This window comes from Bacillus rossius, chromosome 2, assembly GCF_032445375.1.
Source record: "Bacillus rossius redtenbacheri isolate Brsri chromosome 2, Brsri_v3, whole genome shotgun sequence".
Taxonomy (NCBI): Eukaryota; Metazoa; Arthropoda; class Insecta; order Phasmatodea; family Bacillidae; genus Bacillus; species Bacillus rossius.
In genome coordinates, this window is record NC_086331.1 from 126670836 (window position 1) to 126684673 (window position 13838).

Sequence of the window (13838 nt, forward strand, 5' to 3'; positions counted from 1 at the left end):
GACAATAGCAATGCAACAACGTCAGTCCAACATTCATCTACGAGTCGTAAACCTTTATTCCAACAATTTTTCACAGGGAAATAAGCTGTTGGAACCACAAATTTGTACCTTCGCTGTGCCCCAATGTCTGCGCCACGGACAAAAAAAAATAGCCTCTGGCATTTCAAAAGGCATGCGCCTTTGAAAATTTGAAGGTAAATGTGGTATTTGACGCAGTACAAATTTCAATAAGTACGCAGTCTGCATGCAATGTACGGGTCACGAACACTTAACACTTAAAGCAATGAAACAAAAATAGATTACATGTTAAGGGATTTTATAACTGTAGATTTTATAATTGTAGCTTTCCAAACTCTGTGCCGTGCGCTCACCACTCGCTTTACTCCAACGAGCGAAAATAAAGTAAAAGCTAATCTATTTGCTACTCGCTTCATAGTTTACCCTTTGGTTGGTAAAACTGATGTGTGGTATTGGTACCAAGGATCGAAACTTCGTTAAAATTAGAAGTTTGATTGAAATATTTTTTTGTCATTTTTTCCTCATTTCATTAAAAAGAAAAGGGAAAAATAACTTTTAAAAAAGCGAATTAATGAATGAGTTATGTTTTAAAGCAAAGAGTAGAAGAACGTTGTTTGTTAAAAAGCCAATATAAGGTTTTAGTTCCTCTTGACTCACAATAGCAATACGAACAAAGAATTAACTGGTGGAAAACAGCACGGACCAAACATGGAGACCGCTACCAAGCGAGTTGCTGAAACTTGAAAGCTCCGAGTACAGTCGACAGTCGCCGAGCTCACTCGCCTTCTAGTTTACTCGCCAGCGAGTACAGGTACGTACCTCGCACCAGCGGCGCAACTGAAGCTTCACTCGATTGCTTTTCAACTCTGCTAGCGCTGAACTGTGGACGTCACTTTAGAAACGCCGGCTCGAGCTAACACGCTCAGGGCGCCTCGTGCCAACTGGATCCGTGTCAGCGCGATTTCGTTGTTTGGCACAGGACGAGGGGATGAATACATGGACAGGATTGGCATGGCCGGCCAGAGGGAGGGGTCCGGTTGAGTTTCGAAATACTTTTATGTGCTTGCGTTTACCCCGATACGACAAAAATTACAATTCAGTGCTAATAAAATTCATTCAAAAACCTTTTTTTCAGATTACGTTCACAGTTATGGCCACGGCAACTTTTAGTCTTTCGATATATATATATATATACACACATATATATACACATGCATATATATACATATATATAATATGTCCATTTAAGATTGTCCCACTTATAAATTTTAATAGTATCATATGTAAGCATTGTAGAGTAATGGTTCAAGGTTACAATTATCAAGTAACTCATCAGTCAGTTTCAGATGAGCGCATGGGCTAGTACGGCTTTGTTGTTTTCTCGCTTGCAGCGCCAACTAACGCAAAATGGTGACTCCTAAGCGTAAAAAGGTTTTGTGTTCTGCAATTATCAGTTCAACGTGCGTTTCGTTTAAAACTTATTTTTCGAAGTCCCCGACCGTTGGATTGGTCGTAATGGTCGAGACGATAGAACTCTTTTTCGCTGGCCTCCACGTTACCTGACTTAACGCCATGAGATTTTTTTTCCTTTGGGGCTTTATAAAATATAGTGTCTATGTTCCGTCACTACCTAATGAATTGCCAGAGTTGAGACACAGAATTGAAGAGGCTATTGTTTCCATTACTCCGGACTTATTAACTAATGTGTGGGAAGAATTGTACCTACTTCAGGTTGGATGTGTGTCGTATAACTAAAGGTGCACACACTGAACATTTGTAAGAAAAACTAGGTTAGTTTACCTTCAATTCGATGTGTGATTTGTTGTAAGTTGTCTAAATTAAACTTTTATAATATACCATTGAAACTGGGACATTTTTGTATGGACATCCCACATAATTTGTTAATTGTGTACTGGTTGTTGCTTTGTCCGGTCACATTCATCTGTGTGTTCACGCAAATCTGTAATAAAAAATAATCTGGTTATCCCCTGGATGAAATTTCAAATTTCCATTACGAATTAGATTTTCTGAAGTAGAGAAGAAGTAAAGAAACCCCGTTTTTCCTCAACATAGGCCACATAACTATTTAATAAAAACTAAAACTCAAACAAAACTTTGCATACACCTTTCTATAGTGTGTACTACTGTGCACTGAAACACCCTCCGAAAAAAATTCGCATCCACTGTCTGCGTGATGGCAGACTGGACATAACATTTTCTCCTCAAACTACCTACTATGGATGAGGAATATCCACGATTTTTCCAGGATATGAAGTATATTCCCTGAAATCATCATTATCATCATCATCATCAGGCTATATTTAAGTAACGTTTTGTATACCTATGTACATGGAAGATTGTCAGAAGTTGATCCAAAGCATTCGAATTAGTTAATAGAGTACCGAATTTACTCGCAAGCAGTTTAGGTATAACAATGTGAAATAATATCCTGCATGAAATACAAATCGACTTATTTCCTTGTACAATGAGAACTAACACTAACTTAAGGTTCTCCGATGTTTATTAGCTGATATAAACTTCATAACTTCGCCATAAAAAACCACGTGGATTGATGTCCAAGAACGTGCGGGTCAAATAGCCACATAGTATGTTTACGAGGGAATTATTCCCCCTTCCCCTCCAAGGTAAGATCTTGCAACACTGCATCAGTGTTGAGACACGGCAAACTGCTTCCACGCCCTCCTCTCTCTGTCCCCCCCCCCCCCCCCCCCCACGCAGCCAGCCAATGAAATGGCGGCCCACGCACCCGTGTCTCTGCTGCGAAGAAGAAGAAGTTCCACCCAAGCCGCAAGAAGGGGAGAGAGGAATTGGTAGAGGCAGAGCGAACGCGCAATCTGGCTGGGATGACTTCTCTGCAGGGGTCGAAACCCAATTAGCACGAAATGTACCCACGTAGAGTTCAAAATCGACTCGGTAGATGGCACTACTGTAACTGGCTATTTCTTTTGTAAATTCAAAGAGCGCGTTAGTATCTATAAAAATATAATAATTAAAATGTTTGTGCAGGGAATTAAATAACAAACAATAGTAAATAAAAACATGAATATTTAATTAATATCACTGTCTGTAAAATGTAGGTTTTTTTTTTACGGTAATGTGTTACAACTTGATCGCTTCTATAATAACTGAAGAAAATGAAATAATGTCGAACATCCTGGCAATAAACAAGCCTTGAGACGCTTATCATTGTTACTACCGTTATTATTAATACTCTACTGGGCGAGACCGAGAGTTCATCTAAAGCCTCCATTCAAGCCAAAAAGGAAAGAAAAACAAGTTGAAAATCGATTTTTCCATCAGTGCATTCCATTGTCACGCACTTTCGGTCACGTTACTTCATTTGTATATCCATTGTTGGCAATGCAGTCGGTGATTGATTGCGGGAACAGAGGAACAACGTTGAGTTTTCAGTCTTTCAGATACGAGGTTGCTGGGCGCAACCGAATAGGCGGAACATAGCCATTAAAAATACTGTGCGGTTACGAAATGCCAACATAAAAAATTTAGTTTTAAATATAAAGAAAACATATAATTTCTTAAACACGACTTAAATAAAAAAAAAAGTAATTTTACAAACATTCTTAGTTCAAAATTTACGGAATGGTGTATTAACGGGAGTGACGTATTGAGCATAATTGCAAAATATTATAGTTTGGAAAATTTGTATTGGCCTTGTTGAATTATCTTGGTAACAATGAAATATGCATGGCTGCCATGTGCAGACATGTGCACGTGTACATTTGTTGCAACTGAAACTGAAGTTACGATTTTCAACACTCAAACATTGCGGCTATGCAGTTTTTAAGCTTTGAAACAAACGATACAGCACTTTAAAATAGTGTTTTGGTAGTTCCGTATTGGGTAACAGATATTCTGAAACATTTATGGTAAAAGTGTGAAAGTACGCCAAGTGCAGGTATGCGAGAGTGCAAGCTTGCAAGTATGCTGCGTCATTTCTATCTCCCCCCTCCCGTATCCTCCTCCGCCAGTTCCCCCACCACGTACCTAAATATTCCCCTCCTCTCCTGGTTCCCCCCACCGCGTAACTAACTATTCTCTTCGCGAGATCGGAATTTTCGTAAAGCTCGAAAAATAAGCGAAGCCAACATTTTCTTTCGAAAAGTTGACTACTTTTTAGGTTGTAAGGTTGCCGATGAATACCGCACGGTTCGCTGATGTCCAAAGAAAACAAGAGCGTTAGTTCCAGCAGTGAGTTGCAATAACTCTTCATCTGCCTCGCTCTGTGCTTCTCTGTTCTGCGCTCCGCGGACGCGAGGTCACCGCTCAGCTGACGGCCGCGCCTTGTCCTTGAGCTGCGGAGGACAGACCAGGAACAGCTGCCACGGCCCGCCGCGCCTCGGTGCCACCTGTCCGTGCCTGGCCCACCCTTCTCCGTGCCTGGCCCACCCTTCTCTGTGCCTGGCCCACCCTTCTCCGTGCCTGGCGCACCCTTCTCCGTGCCTGGCCCACCCTCTCCGTGCCTGGCCCACCCTTCCCCGTGCCTGGCCCACCCTTCCCCGTGCCTGGCGCAATCTTCTCCGTGCCTGGCCCACCCTTCACCGTGGCTGGTTCACCCTTCTCCGTGCCTAGCCCACCCTTCCCCGTGCCTGGCCCACCCTTCTCCGTGCCTGTCCCACCCTTCCCCGTGCCTGGTTCACCCTCCTCCGTGCCTGGCCCACCCTTCCCCGTGCCTGGCCCACCCTTCCCCGTGCCTGGCGCAACCTTCTCCGTGCCTGGCGCAACCTTCTCCGTGCCTGGCCCACCCTTCCCCGTGCCTGGCCCACCCTTCTCCGTGCCTGGCCCATCCTCTCCGTGCCTGGCCCACCCTCTCCGTGCCTGGCCCACCCTCTCCGTGCCTGGCCCACCCTCTCCGTGCCTGGCCCACCCTCTCCGTGCCTGCCCCACCCTCTCCGTACCTGGCCCACACTTATCCGTGCCTGGCTCACCCTCTACGTGCCTGGCCCACCCTCTCCGTGCCTGGCCTACCCTCTCCGTGCCTGACCCACCCTTCCCCCTGCCTGGCCCACCCTCTCCGTGCCTGGCCCACCCTTCCCCGTGCCTGACCCACCCTCTCCGTGCCTGGCCCACCCTCCCCGTGCCTGGCCTACCCTTCCCCGTGCCTGGCCCACATTTACAAGTGCCTGGCCCCCCCTTCTCCGTGCCTGCCCCACCCTTCTCCGTGCCTGCCCCACCCTTCTCCGTGCCTGGCCCACCCTCTCCGTACCTGGCCCACACTTATCCGTGCCTGGCTCACCCTCTACGTGCCTGGCCCACCCTCTCCGTGCCTGGCCTACCCTCTCCGTGCCTGGCCTACCCTCTCCGTGCCTGACCCACCCTTCCCCCTGCCTGGCCCACCCTTCTCCGTGCCTGGCCCACCCTTCCTCGTGCCTGGCCCACCCTCTCCGTACCTGGCCCACCCTCTCCGTGCCTGCCTCACCCTTTCCCGTGCCTGGCCCACCCATCTCCGTGCCTGGCCCACCCTCTCCGTGCCTGGCCCACCCTTCTACGTGCCTGCCCCACCCTTCTCTGTGCCTGGCCCACCCTTCCTCGTGCCTGGCCCACCCTTATCCATGCCTGGCCCACCCTCTTTGTGCCTGGGCCACACTTACCCGTGCCTGGCCCAAACTTATCCGTGCCTGGCCCCCCCCTTCTCCGTGCCTGGCCCACCCTTCTCCGTGCCTGGCCCACCCTTCCTCGTGCCTGGCCCACCCTTCCTCGTGCCTGGCCCACCCTTCCTCGTGCCTGGCCCACCCTCTCCGTACCTGCCTCACCCTTCTCCGTGCCTGGCCCACCATCCTCTTTTCCCGAAAAGTTCGAGAGAGAAGACGACAAAACACAACAATTAGGCCCGTTCTGCAATAGCACGGAAACGGAGACGGATCTCACAGTTTCTACAATAGCACGCAGACGGAGACTGTCTGACCCGAACGGATCAGCTCTGTGATGCTGCGCTCTACTGTTTACGTTGCTTCGTGCGACCAATAGCAGCCGAGTATTTGGCTGCGGTGGTAGCCTTGGTTTTTTATGTTCTAAATATGTCGAAAATTGTATCAAGTACTAGAATATCTGGTGTTCTATCATTATTTGTGGTTTATTTTCATTACAGTGGCGAATTTATAAGGGGGCACGGGGGCACAAGGGTAAAATATGCACTGGATAATACGACTTCTGAAGTAATAAACATTTATTATTCTAAGTTCAGACTACCAGTGGACCCTCCCCCCTTCCCCCGCAAATTAAATCATGGGTCTGCCCCTGTTTTATTATATATGTAAATTCTGCCTGTGCTATAATCTCAAAGCATAATATAATTTTTAATTAAATTATTATTTTATAACCTTGAAATGAAATCTCATTGTTTGCCATTTGTTACCTTTCCATGCATTGTGGAAGCAGCTGAGACTCAATAAAGAAATGTTTTGGGTGATCCGTCATTTCCGAGCCATTGTAGAACGAGCCTAAAGGGTAATTTTTTACGAAAACATTTTTGGAGAGAATGTCAAAGTTGGACTTAAGAAAATTTTTTGTAACATTTTGATTCTCATTCAGTTAAATAAATACAGTTAGATAGAAATTGAATAGTACAAATTTTTGCATCAAAATAATAAAAGAACATAGCTTTGTAGAATTTTGCTATTTTCTTACAAAATGGCAATAAAATTGTGTTATATTTTTCCAAGTAAAACACACAGACTCAAAATAACACATACACATGCCTCCCGAGCCAGACATAACGGTGACCCCCACTTGCAGCAAGACTTTTCCCAACCTAATGTCATTGTCAGGCCGCCCAGGGAGAGAAAATATCAGATGTCTACTGCATCAACCCCCTTCCCTGGTTTCACACGGTTTTTTCATTCTATGTTATAATAAAATATTTTTTACATATTTGTAAACATATGGACAAGTTAGGTATATGTATATTTATTCATTGCTTATACTCATGTCGTCTTTGAAGACTAACAGGTGTAAGCGAAGATCATTGATGGGTTCAGCATTTATTAATGTTGCTGCTGTAATAAAATCAACAAGTTCTTAAATACTTGAAAATAAATACCTATTTAATATCACTTTATATATATATATATATATATATATAGTGTAACTCATGAAATCTTCAACTGATTTGGTCTTGGGGCATCTAGGTGGGCCCTGACAAATAAACCTAACTTTCATTTTAACCTAAGTTAATAACACTAACGCATCATATTAGTTACATTGTCAAACTATTTTAATTAGGCTTTACAAGAATAAAGAATGAAAACCCAATTCAAAGTTAATTCTTTATGTAACTAAAATGACAAATTACATAATCTGCTATTGCACGAAAGAGCAGTTAAAAAACTCACAAATTTCACTTTAATTCGGTTTTTCACTTTATAAAATTGACTAACGGCCATGCAGATGATATATATGCCACAAATCCTTTCTTTTTTTTATGATTTTCTGTTGTGTAAACAAAAACTTGTGTAACAAATTTGCTAAATCTAATTGGAAAGAAAATCTAGCAAAAATTTAAAATTGCACTGAAATAATAACACTGAGTTCTGTTAAAATTTATGCTCTGATTTGGCCTTGAAATTTTACTTTTATCGTGCCCAAAGAAGTTAAACTTTAAAAATTACAACAGTAACTTAAGCTCTACATATATTTATATTCAACAAATATATCTACATGCAGTAAATAAATTTTTCAGATTTATTTCAGATAGCTACTTGTTTTTTCAACTAACCAAAACTTTTAACCTCATTCAAACAAACCGCTCTGTGGAGAGGGGCGAAGAGGTGAGGTGAGGAGGTGGTGTAAAGACCCGGGGGGCAAAGCCCTCCCCGAAAGATGCCTGGAAGAAACACTGATTGGCACATTTTCACAGGTTATGTCATGTTTATGTAGGAAATAATACAACCATGTGGTCGTTATAAAAGGAGGATTATATCGCCTGCCAAATTTTCATTTGGCGGGCGATATAATTTGTTGCAGGTCTCAAGTCAAGGAAATACTTTTACCATAATAAATGTAATGTTTCATCTCAAGAAGGCTTTCCATGTATTTTGAAATATAACCTATAAGGTTAATCCATAAGACATTCTGTGTTTATTCTTCCTTAAAGCAATTATATCAAAAGTTTGAATGTTTTTTTTTTAAATTGCAGATATAAACTGTGTACCATGTGTTTGTTTTCCTTTGTCTCTGTCCTTATTTTACACGAAGAAGCTGTAGAATAATTGTATCTGTAGTGAGCAGATGAAGATGCAAATTAGCTGTTTTTACGACTTGCTGCATAATAGCTAGTTTTTATGACTTTCATCAAAGTATACCACCATAGTGATGTGATCAAAGTGATGTTTTAAATGAATTTACCAATTACCATAAATGTGTTATAGAATGATATACGACAGTGGTTTGAATTAAACTTTTTTTTCATGTTAAGTGTAAAACTTCCCATTGACTTAATTATTTTTGTGAAAGAATTATTTTTTTAAATAAAAGCTTTTTTTGCTGTTTATTTGGGAAAGGTTACTAAGCCATCTTCAAAGTATTGTTTAGCACAACAAGAATAATAAACCATACATTATGTTTTTTTCTCTACCATAATTTAAACCCACTACCATAGCTTCCACATTGATATTAAAACTGTTTAAAACACCTTTTTTTTCTGTATTCACCTTTGTTTTTAATTGATAAAGACAGATACTATCTGTTAACTCAAAACACTAAAAAAATTCCACAAAAAACCTAAAAATTCCTTGGATTCTTAAATATATCTCAAATTTAACTATCCTTCATAAAAAAAATACTAATGTTTTGCCTAACACAAATGCAACACATGATATTTATCTTGGTGATATACAATGAAGCTTGGAATCACTCTACCTATCTTATATTCACTCCACATAAAATACTCATGAGTATGGATTTAAGACTAAACACCAAACTTCTTTACACATACTATGGTAACTACCAGTGGCGTAGCCAGGATTTGTGTATGGGGGGTGTTAAGAAGCATGTCGCCCCCCCCTCCCCCGTATTAAAGTGGGGGGACCGGGGGTCCTCCCCCAGGAAAATTTGGATTTTAAGTTGTAAAATAGTGCTATTTTAGCAGTTTTCGGTACTTAAATTTAAATATTGTAATGGTAAAATTTTTATTAATTTTAATATGAAATTTGTTTGAGTGATGAATAAGAAATTAATTAAAGATTTAGTGCTAAGGGGGGGGGGGGGGGTTTGAACCCCTAAAACCCCCCCTGGCTATGCCCCTGGTAACTACATCATGTGACAAGGAACATTTTTAGTATAACTGTACACGTTCCTACTACAATAAATTAAATGTCAAAAAACATGCATTATCGTAGTTAAAAATATTTTAGGTTGTTATTTTGTGACATAAGGTACTGAAATTCGGTCAAAAAGTATAGTACCCATATACAGTAAACATGTAAGCAAAATTCACATCCAACAAGTCGCTCAAAGAATATTATGATGGTGCTGCTGTCAAGAGTCTGAAACCAACAAAAGTGCAAGCTCAGGGAAACTATGGTCGAATGCTTGGTAAAACTTTAGGAAGAATGTAATGATAACCAAACTTTAAACCAGGCTTTAGCTACTGAATTCATGCTACAACGTAATTCTTTTTATTTTACTGTAATTTTGTGAAAAAGAAACAGAAATCGATAAATTGATTGTTTTACAAAGATAGCAAACACACATGTAGCAACATAAACCTGTACATTGTCACTTGCATAAACATTAGGGTACATATTGAATGTAATTTTTTTTATTTTACTATAATTTCGTGAAAAAGAAACAGAAATCGATAAACTGAATGTTTTACCAAGATAGCAGACACACATGTAGCAACATAAACCTGTACATTGTCACCTGCATAAACATTAGGGTACATATTACACGTATTGGTGTGCCAAATGAAACTTTATGATAGTGAAACTACCCCAGAATTTATTTTGTAAACTAGAATAGTCATAGTAAAAAGTAATCTCAAGTTTTAAAATATCTAAGAAAAATGACATTACAATATTTATAATACATATTCTGCTTCTAAATTCCCAATTGGCTTAATAGCACAATGGTAGAGAGCACACTTGTAAACCTCATGGGACGTGATTCGGATCTTCTCACTGTAATTTTTTTTTTTACTAAGGTTAACGTTTGTTTGTAGAAAGTACTACAAGACTGATTTTAGTCATTTAAGCAAAACAAATGCACATGCATATAGGCCTACTTAGTGTTATAACATATGTTTTAAAATGTTTTAGGTTAATATTTTAGTAATGCCAAAGAAAACTTCTAATTTGTGCAAAAATCTTTATACTATTAACTGTTTAGTAAATTTGAACAGTATGAGCAGTCGTTAATAATAGGCTATAGCATCTGCACATCAAAGTTAAGTGGAATATTAGCTAGATTTCTTACAATGTGTCAGTCATTCATTCAGAATTTTCTTTGTAATTATAAAAATAAATATGGTGCTTAGATCAAATTATATATAATTACATCTGCAACAGTGACAAAATAATCTTTTGAATGAATGAATGAATGAAAAGAAAAATTAACAAATTACAATGCCAAAATTATGGCATGATTTTTATGTCTAAAATGATTTTTTAGTCATTCTTTGGAATAGCCATAGTAAATGATTGAAAACAGACATTCATGCTCAATAACTGATAGCATTAAACATCTAAATAACCAGTTATTCAATCAGAACCATAACTTCCATAAATGGTATTAGAAAATAATAATTTCGCTCATCCCTTGCTGCTATCTTTGTTTGATGGTGGCAGCACAAGCAATGTTAACGATTCAGCCAATAAATTCTAGTGGCGGGTGCAGAAAGTACCTATGTTGATGATTCACATACAGAAATTTTGATATTTGAAAAGCAAATATTTTATTTATCAGTTTATTTATCATGCTCAGCATTATTTTAAAGAATTCTATGTGCAGTTTTGTGTCCGAGTTTCATATTATAAGATTATTTGCAACATGAACATCACGAGAACACATGAATTTGCTCGTTACCAAGGTCAGATGTTCACATATTCACAATTTTTTTTTTTTTAACTTTTTATCTAGTTGACAACATTGTCATTAGATATGGTACCACCATAGAAAAAAACAGATATATTGGCCTATGGTAAGGAACCATACCAACATTTTCCTCAAGTCATTTCTGGAAAACATTGAAATCAGGATGGTCAGGCTCTGAGTGAGAGTCTAAAAGACACTTGATTTTTATTTGAATTTAACTAATTTTTTATGTTCAACATAATGTTACTTCAAAGCAGAGCTTGAAAATTTTGTAATATAGGTTCTATAATAAAACATAAAAGAATTGTTCAGCTTCATAAATTATTTGTATTAAATTATACTTAAAAAATTATAACTTGTCTATAGTAGACCTAACAAACAACCAAACAAGTTAACTGATGTATGAAATGAATATAATTGACTAATTACTTTTTGTATGAAGTAGAGTTTGTATAATGGAATTATAAATTACCTAAAAAAAAATGAACATGTTAAGTCAGCATGTCAGAATTTTAACCTCAGCAAGCCAAATTACACATAACATTTACTAATAATGTTATGGTAATGCAATTTTGTTAAAGATGTAATTATTTGTTGTTCTAAATATTTAAGATTATGAAATGTATTCAAAGCTATTTTCACTAGCTTAAAGTATATTAACAAAAATATGTTTGATGTTAACGTAAGTGAACCTATACAACTTCATTCTGACACTCGCAGTTACACCATCTTGATAACTTGAACTCTTGGGTATGACAGAAAAAGGAAACATGTTTAGTTAATGATTTAGGTATGAGTGGAGCCAGACCCTCTGGGTGAGTGATGAACTGTTACCCACATGGGACGAACTGTTACCCACATGGGATGAACTGTTACCCACATGGGATAAACTGTTACCCACATGGGATGAACTGTTACCCACATGGGATGAACTGTTACCCACATGGGATGGACTGTTACCCACATGGGATGAACTGTTACCCACATAGGATGAACTGTTACCCACATGGGATGAACTGTTACCCACATGGGATGAACTGTTACCCACATGGGATGAACTGTTACCCACATGGGATGAACTGTTACCCACAAGGGAGGAAGTGTTGAGGGTGTAGCGGGAAACAAACATGAAAACAGCCAAGGAATTGGTAATGGTATGAGGCCAGCTTAAACAGCAGATGTTAATGGTGTTTTACATGTTAATTAGTTGACTGTGTGATTGTCAATACAACTTATTATTTGTAAGTTTTGGATATTATAATTTGTACAAATGCCTCAGCTTGAGTAGGCCTATATATTGTAGATACATGCATAAAATCATTGCCAAAATGTTATCATGTGATTTATTTTTTTATATTTCAAAGTTTTTGTTATGTTCATTTATTTTACAAAATAAAAAGTGCATGCCTTCATTTTTACTGCAAATCATTCAATAACATTTATCAGTATGCATATATTTATATGTACAGAATAATTGTGTCAAGAGCAGTTAGCAATATTACATTTAATGTGATTCGACATTATCAATAATAGTGAATATTTTCATTGTGATGACAAATCATCTGGATACACTAAGGCAAGAAATAAGGCCAAATTTTATACCAGTTAGGTAAGATCATTTTTTGTGTGAAATGTTTGTTTATAATCCTATATTTGTTTGAGATTCATTACAATGCAAAATATGATTTTTGAAGAAAATGCCAGAAACTGAAACAATTACCTCGTTTAGGGTAACATTTCAATCCGGATTGAACCTGGAGTGGAGTGAGGAATCTGGATTGAAATTTTACTTAAAACACTTTGTTGTGGACTGAAGTTGGAGTGAAGTGAGATAATCCACTCCACTTGTTGAGGTGGACTGGACTGAAGAATCCGGATTGAGATTTTACTTTAAACACGGACTGGAGTGAAAAGAAAACACGCACGAGCAAGCCGCCGCCATATTACATTGTTTGTTTTTGGTCTCGTTGCATTTCAGGCATAATTTGTGAAAATTGGAAAAAAAAAAAAAAAAAAAGAGCAGAGAAATGTGTGGTCAGAGATGGAAGTAGAGTTATTGTTGGACATAATGATCGCACCACAAAATTTCCAGTCCATGTTGACTCCAACTTTGATCTTGTTTACATTTCAATCTGGATTGTTATATTTACCATAAACACATTTCGTCAGTCTATGTTCGTTACACATTCACTCCGAGTTCACTCCACTCCAGGTTCAATCCGGATTGAAATTTTACTCTAAACGAGGTACATGTTTTTATTTACTCCCAGAAACATCTTATAAAGAATTTTTTTTTTTAAGTTGGTGCTAATGAACTAAATTAATGATATACAAAAATAACATAAGACCTTAAGCAAATTTTTTAAATTGGAATTTTAAACTTTGGTTTGTCAAACAATAACAGGATGAAAATTTAAAAAAAAAAAAGTTATTTTGTTTACCTGATTATTCCTTACACATATCTTATAGCCTATGTTTCTTCTCATGGACATGTATTGACTGGGCAATGTGCACATACTATCTCCTTTGGGGAACAGTAGATCCTAATCCTTAAAGATATGTACCATCTATATTTACTTGATAACTAATATATAGGCTTATACCTCAATAAACATTGTTTTCAGTTAATGTCAGTGTTAGATTAAAAACAAAATTTTAATGTTAACCAACTTCCTGTAGGCCTATTTCAAAATCTAAACTTTACATATTTATCATCTTAATATCCCACATTATTTTATTTATTGAATACC

General features: G+C 38.6%; 2 protein-coding genes across 2 annotated transcripts in view; both read right to left on the bottom strand.

Annotated features, from left to right (window-relative positions):
• The window catches only part of LOC134529793 (uncharacterized), a 115835-nt gene that overhangs the window by 87211 nt on the left and 14786 nt on the right, over positions 1–13838 (bottom strand). The window lies entirely within an intron of this gene.
• Positions 4324–5501, bottom strand: LOC134528983 (pro-resilin-like). Its single transcript, XM_063362651.1, has 3 exons — positions 5374–5501; positions 5067–5263; positions 4324–4955 (listed from the first exon to the last, which is right to left on the bottom strand). Exons 1-3 carry the CDS (start codon positions 5499–5501, stop codon positions 4324–4326), a joined length of 957 nt encoding a protein of 318 aa, XP_063218721.1.